This window comes from Paroedura picta, chromosome 2, assembly GCF_049243985.1.
Source record: "Paroedura picta isolate Pp20150507F chromosome 2, Ppicta_v3.0, whole genome shotgun sequence".
In the NCBI taxonomy this organism is placed as follows: Eukaryota; Metazoa; Chordata; class Lepidosauria; order Squamata; family Gekkonidae; genus Paroedura; species Paroedura picta.
The window spans coordinates 107,788,471-107,805,224 of record NC_135370.1 but is presented as its reverse complement, the minus strand read 5'-3'; the positions used below and the strand labels follow the sequence as shown (position 1 = coordinate 107,805,224).

At 41.1% G+C, this 16,754-nt stretch overlaps 1 protein-coding gene across 3 annotated transcripts in view; it reads left to right on the top strand.

Annotated features, from left to right (window-relative positions):
• Window positions 1–16,428, top strand: part of GAS2 (growth arrest specific 2) — a 157,546-nt gene extending 141,118 nt beyond the window's left edge. For all 3 annotated transcript variants that reach the window (XM_077322008.1, XM_077322006.1, XM_077322007.1), the window contains one exon: window positions 14,742–16,428. In XM_077322008.1, coding sequence (XP_077178123.1) covers window positions 14,742–14,960 — 219 coding nt within the window. In that variant the 3' untranslated portion in view covers window positions 14,961–16,428. The remainder of the gene's footprint in view (window positions 1–14,741) is intronic.
• Window positions 16,429–16,754: the final 326 nt, after the last annotated feature.

The following is a 16,754-nucleotide window of genomic DNA, read 5'->3' as shown; positions in this document are numbered from 1 at the left end:
ATAATCATAGAGTTGGAAGGGGCTACACAGACCATCTAGTCCAACCCCCTGCTCAACGCAGGATCAGCCCTAAGCATCCTAAAGCATCCAAGAAAAGTGTGTATCCAACCTTTGCTTGAAGACTGCCAGTGAGGGGGAGCTCACCACCTCCTTAGGCAGCCTATTCCACTGCTGAACAAAGTTTGAAGTCTCTTGACTTCTGAACAAATAGGCAAGTTTACATGATGATTTAATATAACTTTAATGTAAACCTGCCTTTAGTTTGAACTGGGTAACTTGTGCTCTTTTGTTCCACTGGATTCATTGCTCAATGCAAATTAAACTGATCTATGAACCTATAGGCTCGTATCTTGCTATATGGTTGGAATTAATTCCACAGGCAACACTGTGGGGGGGGGGGAGGGATGCATCCTAACAAAAAGTCCCCTCCTTCCTCTCCCCAAAAGCATGGAAAGCATGGCACTGTGTTTTTCTCATTAACATTTGACTTTTCAAGGATTTTTAATGTGAGGAGCTTTAGTGACTTACTAAAATGCTAAAGACAAGCACAACATAACCCTCTGAAAGACAAGTAGCACAATGGCCCAATAGGATCCTTCCCCCCATTATTCTACCATTGCTAAGCAACCAAGGACATATTGCTTTGTATTGTATGCAGTATAAAGCTCCCCCCCCCCCGCCATGTCATCATTTGGGACTAGAATAAATGGATTCCAAGAATATTATGACTGTTCTGAAATCGTTTCTGCTTTCTGGCACCTCATCCCTACCAGGTCAGAGCAATCTTACAGCTGAGGCTCAGCTAGCTTTAGACTTCTCACTTGCAGGTTTAATTAAAATGTGTAGCCAGTTCAATCTGTCATCTGTGTTTTCAAAGCTGCTCTTACTGCAGAGAGGGAATTTCAGGGTACATTTGCAATTCTGAATTACATCTCCTTCCTCATTTCCTTGATATGCATAACCCAACGTGACAGCAAATGTATATGTCTGTAGAATGTTTGAGCCAGTTGGCTTAATTGGAAAGTACAAAAGAATAATTGTTTCCATGGGCTTGTTTATCTTGCTGTCATAATTTTGAAACTCTGTTGTGGACATGGGGTTTTAAGGCATAAATTGCATGAACATAGGGCTCTAGATCAAAGCATGCACTCATTTAGGTATCAATGTGCCTAATTCTCAGCACAGACCCATATGTGTATACTTAAAGCCAGAGACTGGAACCAGGAACAGACAAGGTAGATATTTCTGAAAACCTGAGAAAATCAGGTTTGCAGGGAAACTTTCCCTGAAATCTTGGCGATTTTATCTCCCCCTCCTTAAATAATAATAGAAGTAGTACATGTACCTTTGAGAAATGGATGTCCAATTTCATGGGCCATTGTGAGCGTTATTATGCACCCAGTAAAAGGCAAAAGGAGAAAAACAGGGTCCTTTCCTGGGCTGTTTGAGTACTCAGCAAGGATAAGGTGGAAGAGAATGGCGTCAGCTGCTTTAGGTCCCCGCTTAAGAAAAAGGTGGGGACATGAATAAAGTAAATAAATATATATAAAGAGCCCGGGGGGGGGGGGGAGGCTAGTAGTAAGTGGGAAGGAGAGAAGAAAGCTGGGAAAGGGAAGAGTATATGAGAGTGCCAGAGGAGAGAAGGAGGAAATAATGTAGGGAAGGAGATACAGGGGAAAATGCAAGTTCTTATGGGTTCTCCAATTATATGTATATAATTATGAATTATCTTAGCAAATATTGAGATAATGGGTTGAGAAGATATACCATAGTTTTCCATATCCAAACCCAAATATGTCATGGTTAGAAGGTTCAGATTTGGATGTGTGTAGTCCAGGTTCAAATCATCACTTGACTATAAAGCAAAGTGAAAGGTCTTGGGCACCTCACTATGTCAACCTGTACTTTTCAGAGGATTCCCAACATGGTGTTGCAGGCATCATGGAGACCACCAGTGTGTTTTCTGGGGTACATTTGCATCTTCCCAAAATGAAGAGACAAGCCTGGCTTTTCTTTACCTCGCTATAGCAGAGGGTGCTTCAAAAGATGACAGATGGCATCACCTTCAGGACTGCAGAAAATAGTTGCATCAATAATAGGAAGTTGCTTGGGAAGAGAGAGCACCACAATCTTCCTTAACCTGTGTCAGTTAATTCCAAAATTAAGTCTTGTGAGAAGCTCACTTTTCTGTCCTGAATCTGCTCTGAGATCCACTCATTGATAATGGCCTGGTATAACAGGGAAGAGAGAAAATCATTTCCTTTCACTTGGTCATTTGATTAGATAAAACTCTTTCAAACCCTTCCCTCATAGGAAGATGCTCCAGTTGCTTGATCATTTTGGTTTAATTTCAATTGATCATTCTTTCCTGTATATGTAATACTTGAGGTCCCTTCTTCCCCCAGAGCAATATAGAGGGAGAGATTTTGCACCACGGTAGAAAAAACAAAGATGTGCCCCTGGGTAGAAATCTTTCTTTTCGAGGAAAAGTTCATCTAGATCCAAGTAACTGACCTTTAGAAAGGCTGCAATGACTTATGGGATACAAATCCTCCAAAGCAAGGAAATGTATTACAACAGGGAATCATTTACTGTGTAATATAGATACAAATGGGTAGCCGTGTTGGTCTGCAGTTGCACGATAAAATCAGAGTCCAGTAGCCCCTTTAAGACCAACAAAGATTTATTCAGGGCTTGAGCTTTCAAGTGCAAGCACTCTTCGTCAGACTATCGTAAGAAGATCATAGTCTGACGAAGAGTGCTTGCACTCAAAATCTCACACCCTGAATACATCTTTGTTGGTCTTAAAGGGGCTACTGGACTCTGATTTTATTTTGTAATATAGATTAACATTTATTAATGATCAGTACTCAAGGCAAGTACTCACACCAGATGTTATGTCACCAATTTGGAATGTGATAAGTTGTTTTGTTTAGAACAGGGTTTTTTTGGACAATTTATGTCAGAAGATCACAGAAATCCTGAGAGTAGCCCCAACTGATTGTGAGTTGTCAGCGATTTTGCTCTGTTAAGAGTCTATATTGAAGGAAACTAAGTAGAAGGACCCTTTCACTTTATTGCGTTTTCTCCTTGGAGAACTGTTGATGCTATGATCATATTTTAAGGACTGTGCCTCTAGATCAGGGGCGAGCAAACTGTGGCCCTCCAGATGTCCATGAACTACAATTCCAGAGCTCATGGGAATTTTAGTCCACGGACATCTGGAGGGCCACAGTTTGCCCACTTAGATGAATGTAGTTATCTGAAGTTCCAGTCATGTTAGATGACAAGAAAGGCTAAGTTCTGTTTTCTTAAACTGAACTGAAATACCATCCTGACTTTACAGAGGTTTGAAATGGTACTGGAATTCTAGCAGCCTCTATAATCTATACACAGAACATGTCTGCCATCCAGTGGTTGCTTTTCACATTTGCAAGTCCTTTGTCAGTTATAGAAGCACCTCCCTTCCCACCTAGAAAGTACAAAGATATTTTGATGGAGCTCCCTGCACCCCCCCCTCCCCCAGGAAGGAATGAATCACTTAACAACTTTTGTAAAGGAATTGGGGCACCTGCATTGTACCTTATCATTATTAATCTCATCTGTGGCAAGACACTGACAGAGAACAGAACTGTTTCTATCATCTTGTTGTGAAATGGAACATAATACAGCAAATCAGCAGGCCGGATTGGAGCTTAAATCCAACAGTGTAATGTCTGCTTTTGATATTACTTGTCATTCCATTGCTGACCTGAGTATGGTTGAGTTTGTAAAGTTTTTTAAAAATGTTGTCCAAGTTATCATAGTGATTGAATAGCTTTTCATCAGTGCAAACACTTGCATAGCAGTTACCAATTCAAAATGCCTGGCCTGTATTGTTTCAGTACACAAGGTCTTGTAAGCTTTTGTGAAAGTTCTCAAAACATACCAAGCAAAACTGGCTCACTAGGCAGAAAGCAACCCTCCTTGGAAGTGAACACCTCCTTTAAGTGACTTCCTAGCACTAACAAGTACCACAAGTACCACATCATGTTTGTTTGCAAAATGTCTTTAGCTATTTGCAATAATGATCAGAAGGCTGGACAGAAGGATGGAAAGATGTGCTTTCGTCCAGTGCCTAAAAGGAAGTTAAGTGGGCACCAGATGAGCTTCCAGCGGCAAGATGCTACCACCCATTTGAACTCGGAAGGCTGGGACCCAGTGAGTAGGACTTGAGAGACAGATCTGAACTGATGGGATGGATAGTATGTGAGGAAACAGTCTGTCCAGCATCCTGGCCTTTAAAGGCAACAATCAGCAATTTGAATACTTTCCAGAAGCAAATAGATAACCGCTCCTGATCTCTCCTGTAACCAACACCTGAAAATAATCTAGGCATCACCTTTTATACCAATTGAAGTTTCCATTCCATTTTCAAGGACAGCCCCATGTAGTGTTCATTGCAGCAGTCTAACTTGGATATGATTACAGCGGGGATCACTGTAGCCAGATCACATGTTGAGGGGTGGTTATAGCTGGTGAATCAACCAGAGCTGATATAAAATTCTGTGTGCCCCCAAGGAGACCTGTGTTCAGGATCCAGTAGCATCACCAGGCTAAAAATCTGCTCCTTCAGAGGGAGTACAACTCTCTTTAGGAAAGGCTGATTCCAAAGTCCCTGAGCAGCTTCTTCACTGACCAACCACACCTCAGTCTTACCTATGAGTCCTGTTCCCCCCAGCTTGTATGGGGGGGTCCCCATTTACCTAATTGGTAACTGATAGTGACTGCAGGATAAATATAAAGTGCCTACTCCACAAGACCCGTGATAGAAATTACGCTGCAGCATTCTGCACCCGCTGAAGCTTCCATTTTTCTTCCAAGGGCACTCGTGAAGTACATGTCCCAACTGTCTAGGCTATCATGCTTCCAAAAGCATTCTACAATTGAAGAATTTAGCCATGAATCCAGGGGAGTAACCAGAGTGTATTGGAGGTCTGGGTATATGTAGCAGTTGTCCAAAATATACATCATATTACATTAATTGCCCTGAATGCATGACCCCCTGCATATATTGACACTGGGTTAATAAGAGTATCTGGATCAGCCCTGATATAATATTCTGTAAGATTATGAGCCTTCAGAATAAGGGATAACATTAAGGGAAAAAGAAGAATAAAGAAAGAAGGGCATAGTTGGCATTTCCACTAGAAATTGACATATTGTTATTTAGGCCAACAGCGCATATTCTGTTGAGGATCAAATAGATCTTGCGAACTAGTTAGGGCAGATGGGGGAAAGGAAACCCCAGAAAACAGAGGCTGTGTGTCAGGCATTTGACAAGAGAACCACAAGTCACTCAATGGGAACTCTGATAATAGTTTCTCCATTTTCTAATGGAGTTAATCTTACATTTTGCCACCATTCATATGCCGTTTCAAATATTTGATTTTACAATTGATCTACTGAATTCCTGTTATATTTTAGCAGCAGTTAAAAAAAAACACCAAACCTTATTTCAGTGATCAGCAAAGCTACATAGAAATATTGCTATCTTAGAACAGTTATTACACACAAAGCAGCACTGAAGAAAAAAAAAAAATAGAGACAGCAAGCAGTCTCTGTGTGACCCTCAGCAGCCTAAGCGAAGAAGTTGGACATTATGCTCTTTAGGGATAAATAACCTGCAAAGATAACTTGCAAAGGGAAAGTGTAAGGAGGTGTTTGAAAACACAGTGCATGGTTTCTCAGGATGCAGATATGTTTCAAATTCTAGATCTAATTTCTTTAAATCCCTCTTGTTAGAATAACTTTGTCATACATGAGACTTCCTTTACTGACTGTAGTCATTTACTATTTGCAAAATGGCTGGTAATTTGAATCTGGTGGGAAAGTATAAGCAATCTAAAACCAAATAGCCTGTAATAACCATTAAATTACTGTCGGTAGTTCAAATGTTTCACTTAATTCATTCTGTTTCACTCTCCTGCTCATCTCATACTACAGATCTACTGTATGTTACAGTGACCATAATGCTGGTATGAACTGGTTGATTCAGTCCTGTGAATGCTTTGCCTCAGGAAAATGTATGGATTAATAAGGAAAACACAAAAGTCTCTGAATTAGGAGCTGATAATGTAGGAACTGTTGGGAGAGAAGTAGAATGGAATAGCCAGACCTTCTTCGATCTCAGAAGATGAGGAGGGCTGTTATTTGGATGGGAGCCCAGTAAGAAAGGTTGTGCAGAGGAAAGCAATGGCAGACCACTTCTGCTTCCCAATGGCCTTGGAAGCCCATTGTTAGAGTTGTCCAAGGTTGCTCACAACTTGATAGCCCTTAAGCACATACTGCATAGTTTTTCTTGCTTATAATGGAAAACTTCATTAATACAGGACAGGTCATATCGGAGTTATAAATATTTCATCATTCCATACCTTAATTATTATACTTATTCATCCTTCTAATTTGACATAGGAGGACCTTTTTTCCCTGCAGACATGTTTCAAAGCTACTTGCTAGAAATATGCTACTTGTAGAAATATGAATAGAACAGTACCTAAAAGCTACAGTCGGGCACTATCAGACATTTTGCAACACAGAAAATTATCTATTTCATGTGGCAAGATATCATTAGTGAGCTTGCGTTGAGGAGAAAGATGATGCTGGATTAGATCTCACAGATCTGTCTCAATAATGGCTTTCCTTCTTCTGGCACTAGGTGCCTTCTCCATGATGCAAGAGACCCTGTTGTTAGCAAAACACTTGTAGGGGTATGCAGCAAAAACATCCGCTCTCCCCAAATGGGTGTTTTTCAGAACTGGATATATAGGAGTAAAACATACCAACTCACTGATTTTAGCCAATAAAGCATTGTTGTGGCAATGATGAAATAAATGAGAATGATTATTAAAGGTCCTCTGAGTTAGAAAATGCTCTCCTAAGGTCGATGTGATTAATGATGCCTTCAGCAACTCTCTAGGGAAAACAAACAACTAAGAGCTCACTATTTTATATAGCTGTTTTAAACAAATGTGGTTTTAACCAGAAATACTTAGTATTTCTGTCATTGAGACTACACTCTGTACACAATCAGGAACCCAGCTTGAAACTACTAGCTGGCAGAAAGGAGAGAACTGAAGAAATGAACCATGATGATCTAAGCACAGAACACTCAAACTTGGTGATGCTAAGCCAGCTTGGTGTAGTGGTTAAGAGCAATGGCTCCTTGTTGGGTGAGCTGAGTTTAATTCCTCACTCCTCCACGTGCAGCAAGCTGGGTGACCTTGGGCTTGCCACAGCACTGATAAAGCTGTTCTGACCGAGCAGTGTCTGTTATGGGAAGAGGAAGGGAAGGAGATTGTAAGCCACTGAGTCTCCTTCTGGTAGAGAAAAGCGGGGTATAAAATCAACTCTTCTTTTAATTATTTCAGCAAGACAATACTTTACCACCCCACATCCTCCTATTGTGTTTTATTCAGAAGTGAGTTACTGTCAAATTGTTAGAATGTACATGTGAAGCTACCTTATACTTACTCAGACCACTGGTCCATCAAGGTGAGTATGGTCTACTTAAACTGGCAGTGGCCCTCCAGAGTCTGAAGCAGTGGTCTTTCGTGACGCCATCTTTTAATTGGAGTTGCCCAGAATTTAACCTTGGATCTTCTGAATGCCAGTAGATGCCCTGCTACTGAGCTACAAGCCCTGCTGGATCAGACCAGCTGTCCATCTAGACCAGAATCCTATCTAGTGGTGACCTGTTTCTGGAACCACAGGGCATAGAAGCCAAGACCTTTCTCTCATTTTGCTTCCTGACACTGGTATTCAGAGGGTTACTGCCTCAAAGGTAGAAGTTCCCTTTAGATACCAAGATCACCTCTGATAAACCTATCAATTAATCTGGCTAATCCCTTTTAATGGGGAAGGCACTGGCAAACCACCCTGTATTGAGTCTGTCATGAAAACGCTACAGGGCGTCACCCCAAGGGTCAGACATGACCCAGTGCTTGCACAGGGGATACCTTTACCTTTAAACCCTTTTAAAGACAGCTATGTCTATGGTCACAATTATATCTTCAGGCAGTGAATTCCAGATTTTAATCACTCATTGTGTAAAGAAATATTTTCTTTTTCCCATTCTGTATCAACTACCCATCAGCTTCACTGGATGCTGTTGAGCTGAAATTCTTCCTTTGGGACAGGAGGGCGCAGTAATGTCAGTCCCAAAAGACAGAAAGAAAGCAGTTATTTACACACAGGATATGAGAAAGAAGTGAAATTCAACCTCTATTGAATAATATAGCATATATATCGGCCTTTGGCTCTTCAATATGGGGATGCTAGCAATACCAACTGCTCCCCATGTAAATATTCATCATATTTACATGAAAAGTACAACCATTGAGGAAAATTTCCATTTGAAAATGGGACATATCAAAAACCGTTCTGGTTGGATCCTATACGAGAATAAACAAACAAGAATGAAGAACCCTTTATTTTGTAATAATTTTAGTAATATTTATAGTAGCCTAGGGATATGATGAATTCATAGAAGACTTATTCAGAGGCCCTAATGGATAAAAAAACCAATTCCTTGGCTTGAATTAGATTAGTAAATTAACATCACCAAAGGATTACTTCATAATTCTTTGCTTATGAGTTTCCTAGAGGCACTTACTGTCCATTGCTAGGGACAGAATACTGAGTGGAATGGGCTTTTGGTTGATTGTAAGGGTATTGTGGGCTTTCCTTGGTTTGAAGGAAGTAATGTGAGAAGGCCAGTCTCTAGCCAGGCTTGACATTTAAAAGAAAGGAGAAAGAAACCCTTTGCTGACCTTGAAAATTCATTGAAGAATAAAACTGTGATAAGTAACAGATTTTCTGCTGACTGTTCAAGCTGGCTTCCTGATTTGGTGTTTGTGTGTGAAGGGGCTTTCTAATACAACATAAATATTTCCATTTCCTTTCCATCAGAAAATCTGTTAAGAGGCTTTCATATCTGAAATAACAACATATTGCCTCGGGTAAAGAATTCTTGAATATCCAAGCTTAAGCTGCTGACACTTTGAAATAACTGTAAGAACCTCAGTATTATTCAAATCTGTTTGTGTAGCTGAAACAAGTAACAAAAAGGAAGGGAAATGCCTTCAGTGTGTCATTGTATCAGATTTCAGAAGTTCAAGCATTTGGTCCCAGGGTAGAAGGATGACCTCTAAAGGTTTGCGTTGATTGATCCACTCCAGAGCTTATGCATCTTTCATCTCACTAAGCAGGCGAGCAATGGCATTTCCTTCAGGCTCAGAGTTTTCTATGAAGTCAAGAAGTCATCTTCTGTTATTCTTGTAGCCATGCCTAATTACTGCTTGACTCCATTTATTATTATTATATTCTTTTGTCCCCTTTAGATTGAATATTAAAGGCACAGCGGAAACTAGTGAAAGCTTTGCCCATTTCTGAATTATATGTGCTTTGCAGAATCTTTTGGCTGCAGTTGTGCACAGTTAGGCTGCCTAATTTTCATTGAGTTTTAGCAGCCTAACTGGGTACCTTCATTTCTGTACTTTTTGATGTTGAACACATCTTCTGGCTTAGTCCAAGGGACGGAAATAAGTATGGATGTGACGTCTATAGCCCCGCCCCAGAGAGTGTGCCAGAAGAGATCGGGGCAGCTGTGGGGCGCCGCAGCAGATGGCTGGCTAGAGCGGTGTGGGTTGTTATAGAAGAAGGCTGGGCCACCGCTTTGCTGCCCAAGGAGGCCTGGGCAATTGCACGGCAGCTGGCCAGGCCAATGCTTTGCCACTCGAGGCCTGGGCATATCATGAGGCAGTGCAGAGGCCAAGCAGTCCAGAAACACCACAAAGGTGAGGAGATGGGGGAAGGTGGGAGGGAGCTGGAAGTCTGGGTGGGGGGGGGGAACAGGGAATCTGGGTGGTGGGGAGGCCTCTGGGGGCTGGGACAAAGGCCATGTGGCTGGCAGAGAGTTAGGCACTGCCCCGGAGGTCTCTGGGGGCTGAGGCAGAGGCTGAAGTGACACCCATGGGAGCCAGGGTGAAGGCCATGCAGGGTGAAGACCATGCAGCTCCTGAAGGTCAGGCCAGTGCTCTCTGGGGGCCAGGGCACATGCCACAATGCCAGTGTAGGCCCAAGTGCTGCCTTCCAGGCTGGGGCCCTCCTGGGAGAAGAGGTAAGGAGGAAGGAGGAGGACTCATGTGTGTGTGTGTTTCTGGCAAGGGAGACTGGGGAGTAGGTTGGAAAAGGAAGAGGGATGGAGAGAGAGGGGAGGGGGAATGGGGAGGGAAGAGGTCTGCGTATGTGTTTGTGTGTATATAGAGAAGGGGAGGGGAATGGATTAAAGAGCTCCAGAGCAGGTATGTGTTCCCCATACCTGTGAGAGCCTGGGTGTCACTACTTTTATTTACATGTGGGAATGGACTTGGGAGGTTTCTCCATTGCTACTGCAGCTGCAGATACAATGTAGCAACAGTGAGGCTTCCACATTCCCCCCTCTGATTCCCTGTTCTAGCCCTTTGACAGCTGCCATTCTGCACCCTGTGTCTCCAGGAGCCTTTTCGGGGTCTCCGTGTGTGGGGGTTTTTAATGGCAGTTATAGGTCATTATAACTGTGTACAAATTTCACTCAGTTTCCAACTACCCCCCCCCCCCCCCTTGTACGGATATAAGGGAGAAAGTTCTTTTTTTTCAAGGAAGGTGGCTGGAGCGTGCCTTTTAAAAAATGAGATCTGGGAATTTAGAGAATCTGATAGACACATTGTAACAACATTATACCTCTGTAATGATTATGATATTTGTGTATTCATTTATCACCTTGGGATGGTAAAGGAGTTATTAAACCGTGACTTAGAATCTCAGTTTGTGAACAAGAAACTGATTTATTAGAGCACCTGAGTTTGGCTATCACAACAAATTATAATTTCTTTTTAGTTGTATCCTACCTTTCTCCACAGTGGGGATCCAAAACAGCTTGTATCATTTTCCTCTCCTCACTTTTAGACTCAAAACAACTTGGTGATGTAAACTTGGCTGAGAGTGGGCCAAAGTCATCTATTGGTGGGGTGGGGAAGCCAACCTGAGTCTCCTAGATTCTAGTCTGACACAAACCAGTTTACCTCTCTGGATCAAAAACATAGTTAGATGAAAGACTTCCCAAAGCCAGGAGTCCTCAAACTTGGCTCCATGCAAGAGGGCAGAATAAAGGGCGAGTGTGAATCTATTACAAGGTCAGCAGGCCTTTAAAATACAGTGATGTAAATCTAGGAAGTCAGTTTTGCTGTAATTTTATTTTCCTTAGACGTGGTTGGGGCTGCTCGCCTTTGGCTAGTATCTCTTCATTTTCAGCATCTTGCAAATCCCCTACAAGAATCCAAGCATATTTCTTGAAAGAAAGAGCCCTCTTGTGGCAACTTCAGTAATAAAGATGCATGTGCTTCATAACATCTGAAATTATTACAGAGAGAGAGATTTGCTCAGTTTGTTTTTTTAGCGTGTTTCAAGAGCAGTATCAGATTTATGCATGTCTGGAATGAATTTTATAATGAAAGACAAAATAACTACACTGGGAAGTTGCTCAATTCTTGCCCTATCCACTCTTTGGCTTTTCAATTTCTCCTCTAGGAGAGTCCATGAAGCCATTCAACAGTAGCATTACAAAAAACATATTAATCAGACCTACTGTTGAAAGTACATTGTTTTCAGATTAGAGGAGTACAGCATGCATGCAGTTTGCTTTCTTATTGTTTTCTCAATTTTGCAATATAAATCTAGAACATTATAAATCTGGAACAAAACTGAAATCCTCTATTACTCCATTGGTGCAAATAGGTTTGCAATAACAATATTACTAAACCTTTTTCATTGCACAGTCAGCACAAACAACATCTTTTTCAGTAGAATGATTAAATCTTATAGAAACAATATCATATTGTTAGATGGAAGAGGGAAAACTAAGGAGGAAACAGCGTGGAGTCAACTTTTAGAGCTCATGGGAGTCGCTCAGAAGAAATGGAGGTGGAAATGTTTCATGTTTAAAACTTAGTGGTCTTTTTCTAACTTGAGTATTGCTTCATGCCTTTGATGTGGCCGAATGGTTTTGTTCTGGCCCGCAGGGGCTTTTTCCATCCTGCCCTCCTGGGTTTTCTCAACTCATGGAGTTTTTCTCCCTTTCAATTAATCACGGTCCTCACCAAACCTTTGCCCATGGGGAAGGTCAGAGCTTCCAGCTTCCCTTCCATGTTCTGAGGCCTTGCCTCTGTATCTTCTGCTTTTCAGAGTCTGGTAACCACAGCAACTTCTTACTGCCTTTTGTATAACTAGGGGAGTAGCTACATGCCAACTGACTGCCCTCCCCCTTTCTCCTAACTCCCCTTTTAAAATAGCTTGGCCAAGACAGTGGGAGCTTGACCATTCTAATAAAAACAAACAAAACCTTTTTTGGTATTTCTCAGATATTGACAGATCTGATCAATTGCCAATATTTGTTGTTGTTAGGTGCGAAGTCATGTCCGACCCATCACGACCCAATGATCCTCCAGGCCTTCTTGTCTTCTACCATTTCCTGGAATCCATTTAAATTTGCACCGACTGCTTCAGTGACTCCATCCAGCCACCTCATTCTCTGTCGTCTCCTTCTTCTTTTGCCCTCAATCGCTCCCAGCATTAGGCTCTTCTCCAAGGAATCCTTCCTTCTCATGAAGTATTTGAGTTTCATCTTCAGGATCTGGCCTTCTAAGGAGCAGTCAGGGCTGATCTCCTCTAGGACTGACCGGTTTGTTCACTTTGCAGTCCAAGGGACTCGCAAGAGTCTTCTCCAGCACCAGAGTTCAAAAGCCTCAATTCTTTGATGCTCAGCCTTCCTTATGGTCCAATTTTCGCAGCCATACATTGCAACTGGGAATACCATAGCCTTGACTAAACTTTTGTTGTCAAGGTGATGTCTCTGCTTTTTAGGATGCTATGTCTAGATTTGCCATAGCTTTCCTCCTTAGGAGCAAGCGTCTTTTAATTTCTTTGCTGCAGTCCCCATCGGCAGGGATCTTGGAGCCCAGGAAAGTAAAATCTGTCACTACCTCCATTTCTTCCCCATCTATTTGCCAGGAATTGAGAGGGCCAGATGCCATGATCTTGGTTTTCTAGATGTTGAGTTTCAAGCCAACTTTTGGACTCTCCTCCTTCACCCGCATCAACAGGCTCTTTAGTTCCTCTTCGCTTTCTGCCATTAGAGTAGTATCATCTGCATATCTGAGGTTGTTGATATTTCTCCCTGCAATCTTGATCCCAATTTGTGACTCATCTAACCCCTCCTTTCTCATGTGCTCCGCATACAAGTTAAATAGGCAAGACGACAGTATACAGCCTTGCCGAAATTACCAATATAGCTGAGCTTAAAGAAAAGCTGGGGGTTTGGCCTTTATTCATGAATATTCAGCTATACTGATCAACTGGGGCCACAGGAGCTGAGAGCTCCCAGCCAGACCTGCATGCTGTGGGAAGATACGTCCCCAATGAACAGAGATTCTTGGGCTAGCTTGTCCCCACAGGACCGGGCCACTAAGCAGAGCTCAAGCTGAGCCTGTGGGGAGAGTGCTCCCCATAGATTCAACTGCTTGGTGTTCTCTTTTGGAAGGCCCCTTTAAACAGGGCTGCCCAGCAGAGCCTGCAGAAAGAGTTCTCCTTGCAGGATCAACTACGTATTGGCTTGAAGGAATCCAAAAGACTCAGTTTTAGCAGTTTTCCCGCTATTTTTTTTTCTTGGCTTTTTTGGTCTATTAACCCCCCCCCCCCCGGATTTCTGAAAAATCCAGGATCCAGTAGACCTGAACTAAAAATATATATATATCCTTCTTCTTGCCTACCCTCTGCCCAAGAAAACATACTTACAAATCTCAAAATGAAGGTTTTGCAAATTTAAAAAATCCTAAGCCATTTTTGTGGCTTTATGGCTAGTTTAAATATTGGCAATGCTGTGTCTGTTGTTATTTTACTGTATTTTACCTTGTCAATAAGGCAAAGGCAAGTAAAAGTTACATTCAATTAACCTTCTTCTGTTTGGGCATTCTCAATCATTTTGGGTTAGGGTTTGCAAAGCTCACTGGTCAAAATTTGAATATTTCCAATGTAGTATTTTTTTAAATTGAAAATATTGGTTTGGTCTGATGTTGATGTATCGTCTCAGACTCATATTAGAGTCTTCTGTCATGTGTTCTGGAGCATTCTTTAACAGCATTATGAACTTGAGTGACACCCCCCCCCCAGCATTATTAGCTTTAATAACAACGAGGAAACACAAGAGAAAGTTCTGTACTTTCAACTGCCAGTAGTTATTTGGGGTATCAGCCAGAATGTTTTTCAATATTATGCCACAATCATTATCCTCAGTCATCAACATTTTTAAGGATGACTTCCCATATTAGGATTTTGAGATATGCACCTAATTATTTTTAAGTGTGCTTCTAAAAATGTCAAGCATGTATGAGATGTATGTATTTTGAAACAGGTAAAGGAACCAGGAATGATTGTGGCTTCCTGTTGTCACACTCAGTGGCAATTCCCTGGTTTATCTGCCATGTAACAATTCGTTGTTTTAGAATTGAGCCCACAGTCTCAATGATGTCAATGGGATTTAATTATGTAAATGTAATTATAAATAAATAAAATTGGTTTTAAGCACTATTGAATAACAACTGATTGCAAACAAATGCTTTCTTGGGTCTTTTTCATCTCCCCCCCTTTTTTTTCTTTTACAAATCCAGATGCTACATAACAAACATGTGATGGTTCGTGTAGGAGGAGGATGGGAGACATTTGCAGGATATTTGCTGAAACATGACCCGTGCCGGATGCTGCAGATCTCTCGGGTGGATGGGAAAACATCACCAATCCAAAACAAGTCTCCAACCATCAAGGACATGAATCCAGACAGCTACTTGGTTGTTTCTGCCCATTACAAAACCAAAAAGGAGATTAAGTGAAATTACTTTCTCATTTCATTGGGGACTCTGTATATGTAGGTCCACACTATCTTCTTGAGTGTAGTCAAATTAGTTGGCGCTTTAAAAGGACTTGTGAAAATTACACACAGACTGGAAATAGCAACCCATTTTGTGGATTGTTGAACTGTAGAACTATTTATTTCTAGTACTGTACCTTTTTATAGCAAGTTACGCTTGATAGGTTAATTAGTACAATCAAGTACAGAATAGACATATATTTTTAGCCAAATTATTACTCTATGATTGTATTCTTAGACTGACTTAAGCAATATGATTTACATTAAATAAAATATGGTATATATTTGTATGAAAAAACATCTATAATTTCAACCATTTGCCCCAATCCAATGTTCGTGTGCCTTTGAAAGCACAGTGAGATCTTGTACTCACAGGAACCCTCATTTTTAGAATGCTGTGTTTAGGCATTCTGTTTCTCTATGTGCTCATGGAGTCTTTCCACTGAAATTGTTTGGGGCATCTTTTACTGGCAAAATAATTCCACATCTACATCAACTTACCTATGGCTGTAAGCAACTGATGGAACAGGGTGATAAAGTGTTCGATACACAAAACAAAAATAACTGTAGATTGTGAACCAACTGGTGGAAAATATCAGCTTTTATCACTTGTATATTAATGTCAGAAGTCTTATGGTTTATAGATTGCAGTCTTTTCCAGATCAATCATGTTAATTTTTTTCCCCAAATAGCCACCAAAGAAGGAATGCCTATGTGCCACTGAAAGCTATATTAAGTGATTGTTAAGTGATTAAATCTTACATGTGAATGAAGTCATAGGAAGATTTGAAAGCATTTTCAAGAAGTTTGGGGCATCTTGCAACCCACACAGCAAGCTTCAGCACTGCCAGTCTATTGAATCTTGGTGGTTAAGAGGAAAGTGTTAGCTCAGCCCACAAAATGTAGTTTGGATTTGGAAAAGACAGCAAAGATAGCCACACAAAAAAGGAATTTCAGCTCAACTAGCAGGTACCAATGCAGTTTAAGACAACACTTTTTTTTTAATGGATATCAAGGATGTCCGAAAGTTGCTTCCCTTTACATCTCTCATACATAGGTGTCACCAACAGTGCTGCTTGAAACCTCCAGTCTGGTAGCTCCAAGATAGCATTGATCTGGGCTGAAATTTATCTATAATGGCACCATCTCAAAGCTGCCTTCCTGCTACTACTATGAGTGACTTTTTAGTGACAAGCTTATGGGTACACATCATCAATCAACCCAGATTCACTGCTGCAGAGGACATCAGCGATCAGAAGAAAACCAAATACTGCATGTGTAAGCTACATGTCCACTAGGGCAGTACAACATGTATAAAAAGTATATTTTGGAAATGTCTGACAGAGTGGAAACAATCATGAACATTCCCAATCTCACAATTTAGCCTTTATAGCCTATAATAATAAATTCCCATGTGGGGCTTATGTTGTTTATGCAGAATCAGGACTTTGTATCATCATCTGGGGTATAGTTTTATTCTTTTTGTCAAGTGATCGCATTATTCAGCTTATCAATTTAGCTGTTGTTTTTTTCAAAAACTGTGTGCATTCTCTGTAGATAAATGCCTTTTGTGGGGGGTGTAGGGTCACATTTCAATGATGTAAAAGAATACTGGGATTTGGTTTATGGGTTTTGCTAATTTTCTTTGCCTATGTTTGATAACATTTGTGCCTTGCTAGGATAATCATTGTTCAAGGATTATTTGAATGATGACTGTATAGAATGGAGCAGAAAACTTTGGGTGCATTAGTAATAA